This window comes from Sphaerodactylus townsendi, linkage group LG08 (genome assembly GCF_021028975.2).
Source record: "Sphaerodactylus townsendi isolate TG3544 linkage group LG08, MPM_Stown_v2.3, whole genome shotgun sequence".
In the NCBI taxonomy this organism is placed as follows: Eukaryota; Metazoa; Chordata; class Lepidosauria; order Squamata; family Sphaerodactylidae; genus Sphaerodactylus; species Sphaerodactylus townsendi.
In genome coordinates, this window is record NC_059432.1 from 32,806,890 (window position 1) to 32,830,343 (window position 23,454).

The 23,454-nt window shown below is 41.8% G+C and overlaps 1 protein-coding gene across 7 annotated transcripts in view; it reads right to left on the minus strand.

Moving 5' to 3' along the window:
- The window catches only part of SGMS1 (sphingomyelin synthase 1), a 110,336-nt gene that overhangs the window by 21,566 nt on the left and 65,316 nt on the right, over positions 1–23,454 (minus strand). For 4 of the 7 annotated variants that reach the window (XM_048505473.1, XM_048505467.1, XM_048505469.1 and 1 more), the window contains one exon: positions 1,683–2,529. In XM_048505473.1, the coding sequence (XP_048361430.1) occupies positions 1,683–2,320 (638 nt within the window). In that variant the 5' untranslated portion in view covers positions 2,321–2,529. Of the gene's footprint in view, positions 1–1,682; positions 2,530–19,810; positions 19,832–21,425; positions 21,521–23,454 lie in introns of those variants that run through there. The other 3 variants (XM_048505471.1, XM_048505472.1, XM_048505470.1) reach the window with 3 other exon arrangements.

The following is a 23,454-nucleotide window of genomic DNA, read 5'->3' on the forward strand; positions in this document are numbered from 1 at the left end:
GTATTTTAACTATTTTAATTGTTTTTAGTAATGTGAATTTAGGAAGACAGTTGATTTTAATTGTTTTGAAATGTGATTGTACCCTGTATGTTTTAAACTGTTAGCCACGTTGGTGGCCCTTGTAAGAACAGAAAGGCAGGATACAAATTTTGTAAATTAATTAAATTTTACAAATGCAAGGATGACAGCAATGAATCCAACCTCTTTGTACTGAAATGTACCAACAGTTCCATGATATTCAGATTTTAAAAACAGCAATCATAATAATTATTAAGAGTTACACTTTCTGATACAGTGAGAAGTGAAAGAGGTCGAAGCTGGGAAACTGCAGACATTACGGTAGTGTTATAAAGCACAGAACCCACTACTAGAAGCGATTTTCCAACTCTTAATGATAATCTGACAAAGGCTCTTGAAAATTTGACTCTTGAAAGTTTGTGTTCAGAAATATTGTTGGTCTCTAAGGTACTACTGGACACTAACAAGGCAGCTTTCTGGAGTCTAACAAGGCACTCTGAAACTGATTTTAGAAAGATGAACATGTTGTGGTCACCATACAGAAGCATGATTTAAATTTGCTTCCTATGCTGTGCTCTGCACTGCAGCCCGCCCTTTTACATTAGGGGATTTTCTCCATGCTTCAGCAAAGTTTGTAGTAGCGTGATGCTACATCCACCTCGGGAACTCTTGTAAGAGGGAAGTTATTATTCAGGGTTATGCCAACGGAGCATTTTTCAAATGTGGAAATTGTTGTGTAATGCATTTTACAGCTGGCAAACAGGGTTGTTGACTCAAGCAACTCCTAGACGCTCTGATGGGACCCACCCTCAGTGTCCATGCACCAAGGCAGGAGCACATGTGGCCTTTTTAAGGCAAAGCCTACTGCTCCACTGCTTGACAGAGACTGGCCCATTAGCAGCCCATCTGATGATTAGGTGGAACATAGTCTTGAGCCAGGGGTGGGGAAACAAGGAGCTGAATATATGAAGCTGCCTTATACAGAATCAGACACCAGGTCCACCAGTCAGTATTTGACTCAGACTGGCAGAAGCTGGGGTCTCAGGTAATAGTCTTTCCCATTACTTATTATCAGCCCCTTTAACTGGAGATACCAATGATTGAATCTGGCACTTTTCTGCATGCCAAGTGGAAGCTCCCCCACTGACCCAAAGCCCTTTCCTGAAGATTAACATTATTTTGAAGCTGGTTCTGTTGGTTGTTTTTTTTTAATTCAGTGATATCATTGTAACTATTTTCCGTATATTTAACGGTTAAACCCTGGATCTTGATATACTTGCTCTTGGGCTCTGAGATCAACATTCAATCAAACCACTGAGATCTTCAAACTGAAGTCACCAGCCCTTTAGAGTCATGACCAGAGAGGAAGACCATCAGAAGGTGAAAGGATACTACGGTACTAACACAGGTAAGAACTATAGAACAGCAGCTAGCAGGCAACTTGCTCCTAAATAAGGACTTGTAAGAACCCTATAAAATATTTAAACACACTTCCCCTGTCTTTAAACATTTTGAAAGCCTTTTTCTTAAAATAAAAAAAAGTAAAGATGTTTTCAAAAGATCATGCATGCTGTTTTTTCAACCCACTAAAATGAAATTCTTCCATAATAGACAAAGACCAAACAAAGATGATCAAAAGATACACTCCCAAACGTTTTACTTACTTGTACTTTAAGAACATCCACTGAAGAAACCAGAGCCCTACGAGGATCAACCCATTGATTTCACAGATAGAAAAGGCCCATTGCACCCGGTCAAAGTGATCAAAAAAAGCATCCGGTAGGGGCGGCTGCACCTCCTTGGAAGGCACTCGTTCGTGGACCACTGAGATTGTCACTGTGGTAAAAGTGAAGCAGCAAAGTGCATAAAGAAAAGCCAGAAGAGTCTTCGTCCACTCCATGGGATACTGGGAACGCTCTGGGTCTGGCATGGGGATTTGTATCATTTCCTTTCTATAACCATTTGGCATCCCATTCAGTTTAGTTTTGTCACTAAGGCCATTTTCACCCGTGGAAGTCTCCGTGCTGATAATCAAGTGCCCGTTGGCATGTCCGTTTTTGTGTGCCTCGATGTGGTGCTCCATTTTTAAAGTTTCTATCATATACAGCAAGCGTTGGCCATTGTCCGAAGATACACGCGACAAAGGAGGCTTCTCAAAATCCTCCTTTGTTAGGCTGATCAGGTCCTGCCCAGAGTAATGTTCCAAAGGCTCACAGTATTCTGGCACTGCATTCTCCAACAGCCAATCTGCCACCTCCTTGGGTGACCAGAACACGACTTCTTTCATTTTGTCAGAAAACATGCATTGAGTCTTAAATCAATTTGAAAAGGACAGCCGTCACTAGGGTTGATGAACAGGAAATACCTCCTTTGCTAGCTCATCCTGTCTGAAGCTTAGCGGAAACCAGAACTGCAAACTCACACAGAACTGTTTCAAATCACCTTGTGCATTTATTCACATCTGGCATGTAAATGAAACGTTCACTTCATTTTGGGTTTGCAGCTGCCTTTCTAAAAAATTAGGGGTGAAAAAGACAGAGAAAAAAAATATGGTTAGAATATTATTTATTTTGCCATAATTACTAATGCACAGAAATCAATTTTTACCAGAAAGGACCTCTAATCAGATAATTTTTGCTTCAATGCAGTAAGATGGACTTAGCTTTCATTTTTTAATTGTGCCAACAACATACAGATGCTAATGGTTTCTTGATCTACTAAAAGCACTTTGGATATCATACTGAATTGCTTTGGGTATGTTTTTTATATAAGCAAGAAACACAAAAGTTTCTTAATAATACTGCAGTTTCTTAATAAAAGTTTCTTAATAATACTTAATAATATTGCAGAACTGTATAAGGCACGTAATTTTGAGACAAATTTAGTCATTGCAGTGAACAGCACACTGACAGATCTGTTCCTGACCAAATGTCTAATTCCCTTGTAAACCCAACTAAACTAGTAGCCTGTGGCACTCAATTCCATAAATTTGTTAATTCTGAGTAATGAAGTACTTTATTTTGTCTGTTCCAAACCTGCTGCCCCTCAACCTCATTGCATGCCTACAAGCTCTACAATTATGGAAGAGGGAGTCAAAGTTCACTGTATTTACTTTCACACAGTGGCATACCACTAATGCAGACATGGGGTATCCCATGTCCCCAGGCACACACCATTTCGTCACGTGGGGGAGCAGCGGGTGCCCCCCATGACAAAATGGCGTGCACCACGGCCACATGTTGCCAAGCCCTGCCCCCCTCCCGACTTCCTGCAGGGAGGCCACGGGGGTGGGGCTTGACAATACCCATCCGAGCCGCCCCTGATCCCCGCCCTCCCCTGTTGGCTCCCATAAGAGGGGCACAGGGAGCCAGCAGGGGGGCACAGGCCCCCGAGTGCCATTTAGGCCCAGTACGCCACTGCTCCCACAGAACTTTTGCCATCTCTTCCCTGAAGTAACTGACGAGCAGGATCACAGAGCTTTCCCAAAACAGAACACATTATTGCTAAACTCCACATGTTAGGAACACCACCAAATCCATAAGCAGCTATAATTAACACCTGTCATGACATCATCATATTTTTGATCAAGGCAAAACCTAGGACATCATGTGCCCAGTCAGATTAGGCTCAAAAGAACACACAGAAACTGACACCTGCTGTTTTCCCAGATCCCTGAAACTACAGCTTTCTCAGATTCCTATGTGAGAAAGCATATGCCCAGAGCTTATGCTTAATGCCTATCATTTAATTGTTCTTCTATAAAGAACAAGGGCAACCCCGCACAGTGTCAAAGTGCTCAGGGCCATGTGTTAACAAGGGCAATCCACATAGTGTCAAAGGGCTCAGTGCCACTCTATAGCCACAAAAATTGGGAAGTTGAATCAAACTAGGATTAAAAACAAAACAGTGCAGAGGGTTGGGGTTGTTTTTTTTTCCAGAAAACCAGAATTCAATCCAAAATTCAAATCTCTGAGTTATTTTGAATAGTCCTTAGCCTAATCCTTAAACACAAATAGTGGCAATCAATAGTAAAGCACTTACAAGATTTTTTTAGGGGCAGGTAGGGCTCTAAAATCTAAAATGACACTGCATCCCCATGGCAGAAGGACAACTAGTGCTGTCTTATGTGACTCACAGAATGGCTTCATTAGAACCTGATGAAAAACCCCAAATGTATCTCTATTTACAGATGCCTATAGCAACCAAATATAGTAATCAAGATTCAATTTCAATTAATATAAAAGTAAGTGCTTTGCTAAAGTAGCATCATGTACGAGTCACCCATATATCGACGATCAATATTGTGCACCAATCAATTTGCACTAAATGAGATCCGTTTATGTAATGTACTACTAATTACAATCTACTGAGACTGACAATTTCAATGAAGGCCCATTTGAGATATGTCAGAAACACCATGAGGCAGGATTGCCACCTGAATCTAATTCTCAGTTTGGTCTAACTTGTTACACTGCATATCGTTTTTAACTGATTATAAAAAACACTGAAGTGTAGGAAAGCAGGATAGGCATGTTTGAACAACTGAAGTTATCAAACATTACAGAGAGTTCCAAAGTCAGAAAAACATCAGGTCTGTTGCGAAATTTACTTCAGTTAAAATTTTATACTGATCACAGAAGCAACATGGAACTCACATTCATACACGTATGCACAAACAGAACACTACCATGGATTGCAATCTTCACGGAAACAAGTTACACTGAAATAAACAAGACATACTTATATTTAAAAGTCAGTGAAGAAAAGTGGTAAAAGTTTACAGTCCTGACTGGAGGAGAGAAGAGCTTGAAAATATGTGTGTGAGGGGAGGGGGGGGTTGAAATCTCGGGCACCAGAGAGTTGTTGACCAGGGTCCTCTGGTAGTCACAAGATGGGGCGTCAATATTATTTTTCTATGTTATTTTGAAGACTGCTTTCTAATTTCTGCCTCAAGAAACTCAATTGTCTAGCATTATCCCCTCCTTGGTCCACATCCAAAGAGCTCCACAAGGTTTCTAAGTACCCCATTTCCATTAGTAGTTCTCTAAACCGTCAGACATGCAACTCCCAAAATTTAAGAAATTTCTGAAGCACAGAATGTATTTCAGAAACAGAATACTCTCCACGCTATGTAGATTCAAGCTTTTTTTGTGAGAAGCTCTCTGAATGGTGGTGGGTAAAAAAAACAAGTTTTGGGGATGTATTTAGCTATAATGTCAAGATGGTATGCCAGATTTTTAGAAAAACGAACAAACTGAAAGGCGGAGTGGTACAGTGTTAGACTAGTACAGTGGTGGAGAACCTATTCAACGGGTGCCAGAGGTGGCACTCAGAGCCCTCTCTGTGGGCACGTGTGAACAGAGTTCATCATGTGAAGAGGTGGAAAATTGCCCCCCCCCCACACACACACACAGGCACATCTAGGCTGACCTGGGCTGCTGGGCACGACATGTAGGTAACCCTGTTAAGTGCTGTTAAACCCCACTGATTTTCATGGGAAGAACTAAAGCACAATCCTTTACCTGGGAGTAAGATTGGTTGCTGGCAATGGGGCTTGCTTCTAAGCCCTCCTAGGGTCATGATTCACCCATTCGAAGCGTTGCACGGTTGCTTCAAAGCAAAGCCACCAACTACCACCAAGCTTACTCCCAAGTAATGCACACCTTGGAGCCAACCATTTTTTCTAAACTAAAAACTCAGTATTCAGGCTAAATTGCCGTGTTGGCACTTTGTGATAAATAAGTGGGTTTTGGGTTGCAGTTTGGGCACTCTGTCTCGAAAAGGTTCACCATCACTGGACTAGTATCAGCTAAATTCAGGTTCAAATCCCCACTCTGCCATGTAGGCTCACTGTAACCTCAGGCCAGTCACACAGTCTCAGCTACCTCACAGAACAGGGGAGAATGTTGTAAGCCATTTTAGATCCCCACTGGGAGACAAAGCAAGGTGTTAATGAAGTAAATAAAAATATTGCTGAAATTTAATCTGGATACTTAGCACAGAGGAGATGTATGTGACAAAGCAAGGGAATACACAAGGTGGATTTGCTAGCTGAAGCAAGATCATGATTACTTAAACATATTTTTCAGACACTTTTAATTGACATAAATCTCTGTTCTATTAATTATTTCTGCAATCCAAGTAGGTAAAAGACAGGGTTGAAAACAAATCATTCTAATTTTTAAAACATGCAATAAAGCAAGAATGGACATTAAGGTTAACTATTAAACTAATGCTTCAGAAGAAACAGTGATTTTTCAGCAGATTTCCGAAACCAGTTCAGAAAAAAACAGAAATGCTTCCTTCAGGAACCTGAGAGTGAAAATATATGGAGCAGTCCTATTTCTGACTAAAGCAGGACTAGAATAGTAAGAAAAATGCTAACAGACTGTTATTCAGATACACACTGAATTAAAAATGCTGCCTCCTTTTCAGTATTAAATTGCTTTATGCTGACTGTTTTGTTTTAAAACAATAACATATTTCTGAAGAAGAATACAAAAAAAGAATTCAGCAGCTTCTTCACCAAAAAACATTTGCATTCATTAAGACAATCACTTGAATCAAACCTTCCATTTTGTAAGAATTTGATCGGCCCTTCCTTGGGAGAACTGAGGTTGATTCACATAGAGTTATCCAATTTTAGCCAGTTCTGATGCACTGAGAGTCACTTTTACCCTGCAGGTTATACAGATTTTCAATCCCAGTTGTCTAAGTCCATTGTTATATCTTTTAGAGAAAATCAGCTAGTTTTTCACAGCGTATAGTTCCAAGCTGACTGTCTTATATTGTACAATTTTACTCTTTTAGTTGCTTTGAAAACCTGGCTTTTCACATTAGGCTGTAACTGTAGGAAGCAATGGCCAGAATCCAACCATATTCCAAACTCTTAAGGGCAATTGGATACAAGCCACTATTCTGTGATTTCCTTGGAATTCAATTCTGTGATATTTCAGCACACCAGGGGAACATCATGAGTCTAATATAGATTGTGTACAATGCACAAAGTATGCTTTTTTTAAGTTGCTACCCTCAGTCAATTTCATAAGGGTCATCCCTGTTCTAGCTATAGGGCAGGAGGTTGAGGAAACCTGGTCTCTCTTGGATCTGTAGTGGGACAGCAGTATTGAAAGGCGATTCACACAGTTTTGCAGAAATGGCTGATGGCCCTGTTAATAAAGCCCTTTCATTTACCACACTCCTGAAAATCCTGCGTTTTCCGTTGGGCGCATTGATTTGGTAATTCTGTCATTTCAAAGCCTGCAATTTGTTGCCATTTTGCATTGGCAAACGGGGCTCCGTTGAACTGGTTGTGGACTAGCTAGTTCCATTAATTAGCACAGTAAACTTTCAAAAGATGTATATTGTGATATTTCAATCTTTCCTCACCAGCTGCAGCCAACAACTTATTAATGAGTCACCAAGTAACTGGATTTAATGACGGACATGCTTGCAAATCAGCACTTCGATCTTAGCCAGAACTTCCCCATTTTAAAAGTTGGCTAAATATAGGTTGAAAGACCAGAGATAAACATCCCTTCCACCCAATTGGCAGTTGGATTTGGGACTGTCATTATTGCTGCTCTGAATGTCATTGTGTTTACTTTGTATACAATGGCACTTTAGTGGATTTCGCACAGCACAATATAATGTCTTTAGGATGTTATAAATAGTGTTTTGGGAAAGAACTTTGCCCAACTCACTTCCCCAAACCAAGTTATGTTTCTCTCAACCTGAGTTTTTCAAAAATTGCTAAATTAGCTATCTTCCCTCCTGGTTGAGGATGACTCTTGAAACACTTTATTTCTCCTGCTCAAACCTCTTATTTTAATTTCCGCCGCTCATGCCTGTCTCCGTGGAGATTCCCAACAGAGGTTTCCTCTGCTTGCAGCTTGTCTGTTATTGCATTGTAAAAATCAATGAATAAAGTTTGTTTAGCCTAGTGATCACATGCATGTGCTATTTTTCCTTTTTCTGTTGTTTTGAGGAAAATGTCTGCAAAGCTACGGCAACACAATTAGAGGAACTGCAACATGTGTATATTTGTGTTGCCGTAGCTTTGGAGACATCCCCCTCAAAACAGCAGAAAAAGGAAAAACAGCACATGCACATGATCGCTAGGCTAAACAAACTTTATTCATTGATTTTTTACAATGTAATAGCAAACAGATAAGCTGCAAGCAGAGGAAACCTCTGCTGGGAATCTCCATGGAGAATCTGCTGCAGCACACAAAATGGTAGCCAAACTGTGAAACAGAGATTAGTGCAGCAGGTGGGAAAAAGATCCGTTTTGGTTGACAATGCTTGTGTTCTCCCATGCCATGGGAACACAAAATCCCAAAACAAATCTTTTTATAACATCCTAAAGATGTTATTTATGCTGTGTGGAATTCACCGTTGACTACAGACATCAGATTCTGGACCTGGTGCATTTAATTACCTTTTCACTCCACTGATCATGATTTTTTCACTAATATCCCCTCAATGGCGGGAAGCGTTTAATGCTGGGTTTTAATTCTTAACTTTTAATGTTGTACTTTATTGTGTCATTTTGTAAGCCATGTCCGGCAAGTTTCCTAGGTTGGGCAGCGCTGAAATTCCCAAAATAAATAAATAGTTAAAACGTATGACTATGATCTGGGAGATCCCAGTTAAATGCCCATTATGCGACTGAAGTCTACGGGATGACCTTGGCCTAACCACACACATTTATCCTAACCCCATCACAGGATTACCATAAGGATAAAATGAAAAGGAGAGATTTGTATGTGCTACTTTGCGTTCACATTGAAAAAAAAAGTGGGTTGCAACTGAAGCACATAAATAATGCCACTGAAGTCTACGAAAGCTTATTTTGCAATACATCTTACTAATCTTCAACATGCTACAAGCCTTTTTAAAATTTCACGCTTTCGTAAAGGATAAAAGCATAATGTGGTTGCATGCACGGGAATGAATAATAGCACACTCAACTGAGTGTGGGCTTTAGGGCTGGGTGGCTTTTGAGGAGGTGGCAGTAAATGCAATTTAACCACATTTACCTTTGCTGCAACCCAGAATATTTCATGTGGGTAGTTCTTGCTTTAGTGCAGTGGTTCTCAACCTTCCTAATGCCACGATCCTTTAATACAGTTCTTCATGTTGTGGTGACCCCCAACCCTAACATTTATCCATTTTACAGATGGAGAACACTGATGAAGAGACTCTAAGGTATTTTTATTGTATTATATTTATTATTGTATTTTTATTGTATTTTATTGTATTGTATTTATAAGATTTAGCTTTTACTGTTTTATCGCAGCTTTTAAAGATTTTGCCATTTTATTATGTTTATTGTTGTACACCGCCCGGAGCCCCTCGGGGATAGGGCGGTATAAAAATCTAATAAATAAATAAATAAAATAAATAAGGCAGTGATGGCGAACCTTTTTGAGACCGAGTGCCTAAATTGCAACCCAAACCTCACTTATTTATCACAAAGTGCCAACCCAGCAATTTAACCTGAATGCTGAGGTTTTAGCTTAGAAAAAAATGGTTGGCTCCCTCTTCCTCTGCCCCACCCGCTCAAGCAGGGGCCAGTCTTCTCAAGCCTCCAGCAAGTCCCATGCGCACCGCTCTGTGCCTCTCTAGCATCTCAGACACCTCTGCGCCCCCCCCCCCACCTCGGGCAGCAGGCACCCAGAGCATAGGCACCAGGCCCGCCAGATGAGTCCTCCCTGCTCACCGCGCTGCGCACACGTCGTGCTCAGTGGCCCAGGCCAGCCTAGATGTGTGTGTGGGGTGTGTGTGTGTGATTATCCACCCCCACATGACAAACTCTGTGTGCACGTGCCCACAGAGAGGGCTCCGAGTGCCAACTCTGGCACCAGTGCCATAGGTTCGCCATCACTGCTCTAAGGTGACCCCTGTGAAAGGGTCATTCGACCCCCAAAGAGGTTGCGACCCACAGGTTGAGAACCACTGCTTTAGTGTGTTTTCAACACAGTGGTGCAATGATTTGGGGTGATTTACAGTGCAGTCTTAAGCAGAGTCCACTGAAGTCAATGGACTAGGAAGGATACAACTGTGCTTATGACTGCCATGTTGTAGCGGCATGCCAGTGACCTTACAATAATGCAACCGAGCACATCTGGTATTTGTTAGTAAATTCGCACCAAGTTAAAAGCAAAACAGAACTTTATTAAAGAAAATGTAAAAAGTTTAAAAACAAAGTAACATAAGATACAAATAAAATAACAAAGCTAACTTGTTAACTCCTTAGTGAAGTTCTACAGTAGCATAGTTGATCTTGAGGCCTGAAGTTTGCAGAGCTTAGTAAAAGGTTGTTGTTTTTCTGGAAGCCAGTGGGGAGAGGGGAAGAAAAGGGAGTTTGATTGATCTTGCAATAGCGTTCTTATGGAAAACACTGGCCATAACCTAATGACCCTTCATTTAAAAAATCATGTAATCTTCCAGAAAGATGAGGCAGGAACCACTTCCAATGGAAACTCTCAACTGAAATGCATGATCTAATGAAATTTAGCTGGGAACTTGTCTTTGAGTTAACAGTGTTGGGGAGGAATGCGCTTCACTCCTGCAAAAGCAAAGACCTAGCTAAGGCTGGAAAATTCCTCCAGTATGAATACTCTCTTGACACCTGTTAAAACCTCATCCTAAATCCCACAGCCAAAGACATAAGCAGGCTGTGTGTTGGCATATCTCCAATTCTGGCCCTTTCCGCACATGCAAAATAATGCATTTTCAAACCACTTTCACAACTGTTTGCAAGTGGATTTTGCCATTCCACACAGCTTCAAAGAGCACTGAAAGCAGTTTGAAAGTGCATTATTCTGCATGTGCGGAATGAGCCTCTGTATTGGCATATCTCCAACGCAGACCACAGTATCCAGAAATTGGCACTCTTCTCTGTTTTGTATGGTTGGTGTAAACAGCAAGGCTGCTAGAAGATGCCTTTAGTGTTCCTCATTCCAGTATGCCCAGTTGGGTGAGTGGTTAGAGAACTACTCCTGAGTGCAGCAAGTGAGGGTTTTAGTCTGACCTATACCTTTTCTTCTTTTCTTTTGTATTGCACAGTCTGTTGCTAAGCAAAAAGCAAATTCTGTCTTCTAGCAAGTATCCCTGTTCCAGGGAATCAGACCAAATACACAAAGTACCACCAGCTACTTGAGACAAAAGAAGTCAACCAGCCACCCTCCCTCCCACCACTGCCTGACATTCTGAATGTAAGCAGCAGTGATATGACATCTGGGGACCACATGTGTGCCACTTATAGGGATGCACACTGCTCCAAGATTGGTAGATAATTACAGGGTTGGGATGTGCTCCGGTGTAAACTTTAAGCAGTCAGAGTTTTGCCGCAGGTTGTATTTCTCTGCAGAACATCCTTAAGATATTGACTAGTGGCACCTGATTCACCAACTCTTGCACTGCACCAGATTTGATAACATCAGATCTAAATATACCAACCTACACTTTTTCTTCCAATCTGGGCTGCCTGATCTGATTAGGTTATCTCTATTGTTAAACAACTCGGACCCCGGTCTTTGTGAAGAGATCGCCAATTTCATTGCGGAGCTAGTTGAGAGTTCCCAGTAGAACGTATTTGTTGTGCTCCCCATGGGGCCTTTTATCTATCGTGTATCCATGCAATTGTTCCTGATTTATGTAACTTTTTCTGACTATGCCAATAAAGGCTTACGTATGTATGACTAGTGGCACCTGCATATTTGTAGCATTGGGGTCTTAGGATGAGACTGTTAGATACATAACCACTGCTAAATAAAGTTACCTAAAATATCTACATATTTTGTATAATCTACCTGAGCCTCCATCTGAAATACTGAACTCATAATTCAGAATGATTGCCACTGCAAAACAAGTCTGCAATATAGTGGTAACAGAGGCAAACAAATTCCTTCACTCTCTCTGACATGACAGCAAAAAAATATTAAGTCCCAGTAGACTAATGGTGACTCCATAGGGTTCGCAAGGCAAGAAATATTCAGAGATGATTTGCCTATTCAACCTTGGTGGTCTCCTACCCAAGTACTAAGACCAGGACTAAGCCTGCTTAAGCTTCTGAGATCTGACGACATCAGGCTTGCCTGGGCCATTTGGGTCAGGGCTAACTTAACTACCACCTAACAAACTGGTCATAATCTCTCTTTGCTTACTCCCCTTCCCATCTGTAATACGGATCTAATACCAGCAGACAGTTTTTCTCTTATATTTCTAGGACAGCGAAGGTTTGTAGGGCAATTTAAAAGTACTTTACATTCTTCCCTATACAAGGAGGGTAAGACTTGAATTTGAAAGTACATTAACTACTTTCTTGGCTTCTGGTTTTAGGCTGGGCTGAAAAATCACTTCAGAGATAAAACATTTTTGCCTTCTCTTTTTTAAGTATCTATTGTTGTTATCACGCCACAAAATACAGGCAAGACTTTAAAATAACCCAGTTAAGCTTGTCTGTAGACAGTGGAATTATCAGTCCAGTACTCTCTTTATCTATTGGGGGAAAATATGACAAACTGATCAAGAAGAATGGAACTTTCTCTTTGCCCAGATAAGCTGAGGGCACAGGGAAAGGATCCCAGCAGCGGGTAAAAGAACGATTAAGCCTTTGGGGGCAAATACAACTGAATTTTTTTTCGCTTAGCAGAGCCAAAAGCAGGCCAGTAGGAGGGTTTTCTAGGCAAAAGCATTTGAGCTAGGACATTTGCCTGAACAAGAAAAATAATCAGTGTACAGTGATACTATCCTCTTCCAGAGGGGCGGGGGGAAACAAGGCAGTAGGCAAAACATATGGCATATTTAAAGCTCTTTAATACTGGATAAACTTTCCCAGACTGGTGACTGACCTATTTAACGTCAAATTCAATTTGTGTCCGGCAAAGCTGCTACAGATGACTCTGACTTTGTGATTTCAAAACTGCCAGTCTGATAAACATAAAAGGCTGCATCAATTCATACTCCGTTGATTGACACTTCCCAGCCTTCCCTCCTCACGGAGTTGGGGGAGATATAAACAAATAAGTCTATAAGCAACAGCAATGTGTGTGGCATTTTACAGAGGGATAAGGAACGGCAATTCACGAATGACCCAGAAACATTCTAAGCATAAAACATCTTTCATAAAAAAGCACACTGATGTACTGTTATCTTATTTCCTTGGTGGTCCCCCATTCAAGTACCAACCAGGGCCAACCCTGCTTAGCTTCTGAGATCTCATGAGATCAGGTTACCCTGGGCTATCCTGGTCAGGCCACCTTGATCATTATTATTCCCATTTGTTTATTCTCATTGACTATCTAAAATGAAGATCAATCAGTACAATTTCAGATTTGTAACATGAAATTTACATTTGTCATATAAGCATCCCATACATTTTCTAGAGGGTTTAGGGGCAGTGTGGCACTCCCAGTGGCTGGGTGCTTCCCTGCGTAGGCCCCTCAGGGGTCCTCACCAATGTCACGGGCCTTGGCTCAGCTCAGAAGTGAGGGAGGAGGGCTCACTTGCTGCCTCTCCCTCACGATCAACACAGCTCCCCAGCTTTGGGAACCAGAGATCAGGCTGCCTCCCTGGCTGGAGCCTCCCCCTCTGTTATATAGGCAACTCCCTCCACCAGTCATGATTTCAGGGTCTGGTCCAAGCCCGCCCCTCTTGCCTCTCCCTACCATTCTTTTCCCCCTCCCATATCGACCCTTGGCCCCACCACCCCTTGAAAGGACGCCAAGGCCTGGTCAACGAGGGTGAGCTGGATTGTCTCTAGCTCAGCTTTCTCTGCCTCCAGAGAACTTTCTGCCCTACTGTCGGGCAGCCACCCCACCATTCGCAGCCCCTTCCTGCACTGTGCATTGAATCCCCGCTTTTGTTTACACCCTCTTCTCTTCCCTAGCTGCCCCTACTTCCAGCTTGCCATGGCTTGGGCAGCAACCAGAGGTAAGGCTTGACAGCAAGCTCGGGGTTCAGGCCTGGGTACACTCCTGCCATCTTCAAGTAGTGTCAGGTGGCAGCTGTCTCCTCATCCACCATCCCAAACATTGAACAAGGGCCTGGGGCTGGGCAGCGTGATCCTGGGCAGCAGCTCCTGTCTTGGGAGTCGAGGTAGCTGCCATCCTGGGGCAGGCAGCACTGTCAGTTTCTCGTGTCACTCTCCCACTCATCCTATGAGTGAAATTAGGCTAACTAAAAGTGACCTTAGCCACCACTAAGACTCATGGCTTAGTGGGCATCTGAACTCAGGTCTAAGTTTCCAAGATTCTTGCCATTACATTACATCATATTGATTCTCCTAAGATTTGGCAAAGCTACACAGAACAACATAATTTATAAAATAATGGTTGGTTGGTTGAACTTTATTCCACCCCCACCCCACCCCCTTCAATTTGGCATGTTTAAGAATGATCAGTCTGTGACAAGACAGTGTGGGGAAAAATAACTGATGGGTCTGAACTATGTTGTCATCTATCTATCAATTCATACAAATTAAGCCATAGACCTTTATGATCACTCAGACTTCCGTGGATTGAGCCACCAATGTGCTGACACACTGTTATTTCAGTGAGGAACGCAACAGAGCATTCAACAGATAAAAGGGTCGGAAGCACAAGCTTACCATGAGCACAATCAGTGGAAACTTGATTCATTCAAAAACTATGCTGCAGCTTCATTTTCTTGCAGAATTTTAAACAATGTGGCCTACTTTGGGAACAACAACCAGCACATGATCACTTTGAGGAATCTTTTTTGTCCTCTGGTAGTTTGTCTAGGGTCAATGGTTTTCAATGCATGAGGACAGGAAGAACAGACAGTGGCCAGAAGGGAATCAAACTTCCTTTACTGGAACACTGTTGTTCTTCTTTAATCTTCTCCTGGAATATTATTTTTTAATTGTGCCGTAAATCAGAGAGCCACACTTTGTGTTGAAAGAAATGCAGAAATCAAATTATACTCTGTTTATAGATCCCTAAATTTCATGGTGATGAGCAATCTAAGATTCAGTGCATCCTGAAAGAGTCCCTGCATATATTTGAAGGAAGAAATGTGTAAGGGGTGGGGGGTGGGTGGGAAGGAGGGAGAGGGAGAGGGAAAGGGAGAGGGAGAGGGAGAAACCAGCAGGCTTCATGTGGAGGAGTAGGGAAGTGGACCTGGTTCTCCAGATTAGCGTCTGATGCTCTTAACCGCTACACCACACTGGCTCTCAATAAAAGAGACAGAGATTTAATACCACATAATTGTTCAGAAGGATACTTTTTATTAGGGGAATGGGGTGTAGTTTCTATGAAAAATTGCAGGCAGTTCTTGTTTTTATTTATATTGGACTCTACAGCTTCATTTTATTTCTGTTGTCTGCCTTGAATCTCAACAAGAGGCGTAAGATGAATGAAGCAAGTAAATACATAAACCACATTGCACTGCTCCATGGCTTAAAAGTAGATTGAACACAGTAAGGCTAGTTATTTTCCTCTCCTATCTTGCTTTAAAGGTAATTTTGACTCCTGACAAGAATTTCTCACTCCTGGTCCTCACTGCTAAGACAACCAGTCCAATGGGCTGCACTTCAACCATACTTCTCTAGTAAAATAGCGCAAGAATGCCAATACAAATTGCTGCTTTAAAAAATGTAAAAAGGACAAAAACACCCCTTACCCTTATTGTCTTTTATCCATTAAAAAGTGGTAGTAGAACTGGCAGTCTGTGATCAGGCCTTTGTGGAACATTTCTTAAGAGTGTGATATTAAAATCCCTGATGCCAGACGTGGATGTGTACATCTACAGTCGGATATTTCAGGGTACTCTGCTTATGTGGTGCTGGTGGTGATTGTTAACTGGCAATATTCTCTGCTGTGAGTCCATTTGACAGTAAGTGGATCTCATAGCTTTGACAAGGAGAAAAAAAAAGAGTACATCCCTCAGGGCCGAAGTCTGCCACAAAGCATCAGAGAACAAACTGCACATGATGAGATCCAAATATCTCTAATTAAAGGTAGGTTAGCCAGATTTCATTTTATGGTGCTGTGACATCTTGGCTCATTACATCAGGAACTAGACTATGTTGAAAGCATCCACCTCTATACATTAAAAAAAATGTTCTGCCAGGAACCAGATGCCATTAGTATTCTAGGTCTTAAAGAAAGGGCTACTGAACAATTTTGAAGTATTTTTTTCCCATTGGGGTCCAGGCAAAATATTACAAAATAGTAAGCAAGCTTTCACATTTCCTGGATGACTTCATCTAGATGCTCATTAAAAGAGGGACAGAAAAGGAAAACACCATGTACAGACACAAGTTATTCAGTGGAAACAGGAAAAAGATGTGTCAGGCAGAGAAAAGCCCTTTCCCTGGGATGTTGAAAAAAAAAAGATATGTTACAGATGTAACAGAAATAGGTGGTGCTAGAATAGCAGATAGGTAAGTTAACAGGTGCAACAAAACTATTATGTAGGGATGCAAAAAATAGTCATTCATTACTTGAAATATAAAATCCAACAATTTAGATGTCTCCCTGCTGCCAGTTAGAATACACAAGTCCGTAGGAAGGCAGAGAAGGAAAAAAGTGGAAGTCTTTATATTAAAAGTTATATTAATTTTATGTAATGCTCTCGGTCAGTAAAGTCAATAGAGGCAAAACTGCATAGTATTAACAAATGGTTTCACTGTGAGGGAAATTTAACAAGCCACAACCCATGGAAGGTTGCAAAAATCAACACCCACCTCAACTATGAACGCACAAAATAGCTCAAAAAACTTTCTCTCCTGATTCAACTGGTTGTTGGTGGGTTTTCCCGGGCTGTGTGGTCATAGTCTGATGGATCCTGTTCCTAACATATCACCTGCATCTGTGGCTGGCATCTTCAGAGGTGTATCACAGAGACTTCTGGACACAGCGGGGGGCGGGGGGGGGGTCTGAAATGTGCCTTTTTCTCCCTTTCCCATAGTCTCGCAGATGCATTTCAGCAAAAAAAAATTGACCACTGTTTTCAACATAGGATTTCCAACTTCCTGGACAGTTTACCACAATGTTAGAATGTGAGGACTTTGAAGCGTTTCTGCAAGCTTGTAACAATACAAACAATGACTCACTCTGTCTATGATAGCCATGAGCAAAGCAGATCGTGGGGGGAGGAGGAAAGTGGCCAACAAAAGTTACTTAGCATTTATCCTTTATTTTCAGTGGGTTGCAAAGGAATTGCTTTTAAGTTGGGAAATGTCAATTAAAGAAATCTTAAAACGCTGAAACAAAAAAACCCTCCTTTCTTTGTCACAACTACTCATATTATCACTCATAATTTTACATACACTTCTCAAAGTGAACGAATGGTTTGAAATATTTACCTAAAATGTGATTGTATCCACCATGGAGGAAGAAAGGCACAACTGAAGTTACTAGTTAGTGATTTACTAAAAAAAAAACCCTACCCCTTTAAAGTCAAGGCTAAATCAGCCACAGAAACAGAATTTTCCAAGCAAAACAAGTTGCCAAGTTCCATCCCATTTGGCTGCTGTTTTACTTACAGATAAAAAGTGACAACCAGAGGTGCATCAGGGAAAATGGCGTCTGGGGGCAACACCTGGTCAAGCGCCCCCCACCGCCTGCTCCACTTACAGCAGTAGCTCTGGCAGGAGGCTCAGGCTGGCTCCTGCCCTCCCCGTCAGCAGGGAGGCCAGGAATCCAGATCACCCCCTTTGCAGGGAGGCTCCCACCTGCGCAGCAGGGTCCGGCCTCGGCGCCAGTTGCCACTGACGCAACCAGACAATGCCAGCATGATCCCCCCCCCCATGGGAGATGCCTCTCCACTGTGCGACTAGGCCTGGCCTCAGGTGCCAGTGTGATCCCCCAGCAGGGGAGAGGCCCCCCAGTAGCACGGCTGGGCCCATCCTTGGGCGCCAGCAAGTGGCACCCCAGTACAGGGGGAGCCGCCAGGTGCCAGCTGGGTCACCGTGCTGCAGGAGAGGCCGAGCTTGGGGGCGCGGCCAGTGCCTGGCACCCCCCCCCCCCCCCCCCGTGACTGAAAAGTGTGCATCCACTGGCGGTACGCCACTGGTGACAACTATTCACTTTTCAAAGATTGGAGAATCTTATTGCTTCCTTTCTAATGGAAGAATGGGGAGGACAGAGAGAGAGAGAGAGAGAGAGAGAGAGAGAGAGAGTACTGCTAAGAAAATTTCTCTTTGCCAAAAAGTCTTGTTGCAGAGATAAACACTAATTTCAAGCTAGCAACTCTGCCATGTGGCACAAGAAGCGAACAATTCTACAAACACAAGTTGGATTAATAACCACTCCAACCCTAATTTGTAGAGGCCGTCTATTGCATTCACTAGCACTAGCAAACTGTAATAATTTAACATGAATATAAAGACCAACAGTTTAGAAAGCACTCACAGCTTTGGCCTAAAATACAGCATTCTGAAGAGCATCCCACAGCCACAGATGCAATTTAACATCCCAAAGTAGCTTTTCATGGGCCACAGAGATAGGATAGAGGCTAGTATTTGTGGGGGAGGGGAGGAATCTCTGCTCCAGATAACCACATGGCTGTTCTGGACTTGGCTAGGACTTTGTAGTTTGTAACTGAACCTTTCCACAGGTACTTACACTACCATGAATTCCTTTTTGACTGTGAATAATTGTTATAGTTCAGGTCAACCAAACCATCATTATTCTACTACATGTGGTGTTATAGTGAAACTGACAGCACTATTTTTGAATACTCAGAACGAGTATTAATGAGAGATTTCCTCCCACATTCTATTAGAAGATATGTGATTAACAATGTTTAAGGCTTTGCCTGTAAAAAATTGATTAACAACAGAGTTATCCAGGATTTATATTATTAATGGTAATTTACAACTTTTCAGTTGCAAAGAGTAAGGGGAAGGATTCAGTTCTACAAATTAGTAACAGCAAACCAGACAGAATACCTGCAGAAACGTTCGCTTTTACTGAGATAAAATGTATTCTTTTTATTTAGCAAGATGGAAATAAATACAGGCATGAAAAAGTCAACACTACAACTGCTGTGAAAATAAATGCTAAAATAACCAGTTCTTAGTAATATTATTAGCATTGCTTAATAGTATTATAGAAAGGAATCAATTTAGAAAGCAAACCAGGTTTTGGTTTTTGTCTCAATGTTTTTTAGGGATTATCAAAAAGCCCAAGTTACTCAAGGAATCTCACCTAGTCTTCTGGGACTCCCAGCCAGAGAAATCTGATTTGCTTTTTACAGGAGTGCATATTTATAGAAAAATATTAATCCTGCTCTAGTATAATCATGTGGTTATATCTAGATAACTGTAGTGCAGAAAGTGCAGAGTAATGGGAGCCTCACTGAGCCCCCTTCCGCACATGCAGAATAATGCACTTTCAATCCACTTTCACAATTGTTTGCAAGTGGATTTCACTGTTCTGAACAGCTGCAAAGTGCATTGAAAGTGGATTGAAAATGCATTATTCTGCATGTGCGGAAGGGGCCAGTAACTAATCCCCCTGCAACCAAGTTCCTGCAGGTATCTGGGTGTAACACTTGAATGCTAATAAACAGCCTTTTGCCACCTCATCTTGTCCTGTTTTTTTTCTTTCCTTTGAGCCTTTGAATTGCTCTGCCCTTTCATATCCAGCATGCATCTCACATGGACCCAAAAAGGTGGTCTTTGCCCTCCGAATTGTGGGCCTCAGGAAGCTCAACCACCAACTCTCTGAACTCATCACCAAGGAGAGTATGTGTCTCCATGGCAGAGAAGTGTTTGCTTTTTAAATCCATCATATTGAAAAGTCATAAGACCTACCTCATGTTGAGATGTCTCCTTATATTACAAATCTCTTCAGTGCAGCCTGAAACTACATGCAAGATTTTCGTTACTTTTTCAAAACCAACTGAAATGCTATTTTTAAAATCAATCTGTTTATCCACTGAAGAAAAGTTCCCGTTTTCAACACAAAGCAAAGGTCCTTGCCATTTAGGAACTGAAGTTTTAATTTGATTTCTAAAGATAGCTAGTTTACTGCGTTTTTAGGTACAGTTTTTCCCCTATAGTGAATTTTTAAAATGCCATTAGTTTTCACATTATAATGCTACTTTTATAGATAGATTTAAAATATGTTCAGCTTTCAGCAGATAGGTTTAAAATATGTTCAGCTTTCACAAGAATCTATAAAGAATCCTGAAGACTACCACCACTCACCAGCCACAGTTTACATCAAAGTAAGAGAAAGAAAACTGAATTTGTTAAATGGGATAAAAATGTCATGCAGATGACAATATGATAAAGAACTTAAGGTTATATTTTCTGCTTAAAAGTGGTATTTATCCAAAGGCTGCATATGTTCCCAACAATGGCAAATACCACCTTCTTACAGTCCAGCCTTAAGCAGAGCCACACCTTCCTAAGGCCTTTGACATCAATAGACTTACGGTAGAAATGTATTCTCTGCTTAGGACTGTACTGTTCATGAATCACTAATACAATGGACTTTAGATTGTAGACCACACACTAGTTTACGGTCCACAGAGAACACACACACACACGGCAAGGTGCTGGCCCAACCTGTTTCAAACACCTACACTGCATTTAAAGATACTAACATATGCAGTGCTGTTCCTATTTCACCTCTGCATAAACAATTGTGACAGCAGACATAATCCTATTACGCTTTGAGTCACCAAGTGACTATCAAAGAGACGCTGTCAACCAGGGGAAGTTAACTATAGCAACATAAGAGAACCCAAGACTGGGATGCTTTATGTGGAGATTACTATTGATGAGACATAAAGATCATTTCAAAAGGGAAACTAGAGTAAAAGAAAACAAGCAATTGCTGCAGGATCCCTCATTCAACCATGAAGCTCAAATTTATTCTGAAATGATACCTTCTTCCAGAGATATTAAACCCTCCCCCTCAAGAGCTACATAAAGTGAAACAGTGATTGTAACTTCGATTAGTTACAATCAAGCTACATTAACAATTATAACTATATTAGTTTTTGCATTTTACCGTAGTTAAATGTGCTCCAAACCAGCGTTTTCATTTTAATTTCTCAACCCTTCTGTGGTTATTCCTAAGCATTCAAAGAGATCTACTGTATACTGAAATGCAACCAACTATTCCAATGTTAACTCAGGAAACGCTGATCTTCTCCTCCTCTTCTGATTACTGCCTTTACGACAGGCAAGCAAAGGACCCTACAGCAGACTAACTTTTTGAAGTCTCTCTATGTGCCGTTCACAGCTTTAGGGAAAACTTCCCTGCTGTGTTCACAGACAAATCTACAATCTCTTTCTTTTTGATTTTGTAAAAAAAAACAGGGAATCCATCAAAAGCAATACAGCAAGCAGCAAAACAACAGAACAAGCTGTGAATTATATATTGCCTAGATAAAGCTCTTTAATAAATAATTCTTACCAAAGTCACTGCTTCTTCTCCATCTGCATTTTTCCGTGTACAAAGCAATGTCAGCAGCTTTTAAGCAAAGAGGAGGAGCAAGACCATGCTGGGAAATCCAGTTCATCTGCAGAAAGTCTGTGACTTATGTAGGAGGAACAATTTCCCCCGTTACAAAAACGCCGGGCCTATCACAGTTCGACATGGCTAGATCTATTTCACTGAAGTGTGCAGAGACTAGAGAATGGGACGGGAGTGCCAGAAGAACATAGATTTCATGGTATTTTGGGTGCGGCAATCAGCTCACTCTGTTTTCCAGAGCTTAAAAATAAAAGAGGCAGTTTTAGGATGAAAACAAACTTATTGTTTCCAGAAAGTACACTCTCCCCCACCTCAGTATGGAGCAGCTTATCACATTTAGGGATTCATGAGTTAGATTTCTTGACCTTATGTGACAGTCTAAAATTCATTCCAACTCCTGACCGCAAAAATGTTTGCACATGCTCGTTACAAACTGTCATATCATAATACAATATTAACTGACTGTTAACAGAATATTTTTTTTGTTTTGAAAGCAAGACCAATGTATACAAAAATAAAACCATATGACTGAATCACAGAGAAAGAATACTGTAACGGCGGCTAGCACAGACTGAGTGGGCACACACGTAAGGTTCCTCAGGAGTTCCTATCGGCCTTACTCTTAACTGCCACCACTTGGGTATACACATACTGGTAACTCGGTGAGGGGATTTTTACTTTTCCATTCAAAACTGACTCTTTACTTCTTAAATGACTAATTAACAGGCAAATAAAGATGAAATGTTTATTTATAGAATTAAGTTACAGAGATAATTAAACTTTTATTTTTCTCTGGAAGGAATATTTTACTAAACACTTTAGTTTTTTACTACACACTTTAGTTGTTTCAGGTATTCTATTATAGTTTCCAACCAGTTCTCTGGTTCAGTTTTAACGATCCTACTAAACTTCTTACCCAGGGAAAACCTTTCCCGGTCACACACAGAACTTGACTGATATTTAAAAATCCAATTCCTTTCCCCAAGAGAGAGGCACACTGGGCTTCCCAGAGCAGGCTCTGGGGTATTCCACCTGGAAACCCACTCCTGACTCTGGGACCTTCCGCACTTACGGTGTTGTACCGGTTTCTACTCAGGTTCAACTCAGTGTATCCGCACTACAACCGAGCTCGACGTTGTCTTGTCTCTGTTCCCCCCGCTCGGAACCGCGACATCCCTGTCGCAGTTATGAACTGCGACTCGCTGGTGGAACAAGGCCGATATCGCTTCGAAGCTTCGAAATGCTGACGCATCAAAACGACACCGCATCCATTCAACCAATCAGGAGCCGCTTCGTTCGCATGCGCAGAATGGGAGAGTCGTGATGGGCAGAGAGCGCGGCTTTTTTTATACAGTTTCCCTCACGTTTCGAAGCTACGATATCGAGATCGTTTCAAAGTGACGAGGAGAAATCACTGACTGGAAAAATTTTGGCGCCAAAGCTTCGTAGCTCCGACTGCGCCGGAAGTAGTTCAGCGTGTCAATGCTACGTAGCTGTGACGTACGGAAACTGTAAAAAAAACAAAGAACGTTCCCGTTTCCCTCCGTAACACAAGCGTCAATCACGATCGAGGAGCGAAACAGGTACCCGCCCACTTAGCTCGGTTCCAGGGGGCCAAGGAAGTTGCTGTGCGGACAGCCAGGAATCGCCCCCCATTGAAGGGAACCGAGTCGACCTTCACTCCCTTTTGTAGTGCGGAAACACCCTCTGTTAACTAAATAATCCACATAACTTCACTGTCCCATATCTTGGTGCTTTCTCCTCAGAGACAGACATAGTAACCCTCCGTGTGAGTTCAGTATTGCCCTTGTGATGATGTTTCCTTAGGACCTTGGCACAGGTTTCCCATTCAGCCTGGCCTTCCTGGTCCTTTACCACCACCCTGCCATCCAGCCTCTTGAGAACCAAAGCTCCCTCCTTCTATCCTTCTCCCCCCTTTTTTTCCTCTATCCCACTCCAACCCCACTCT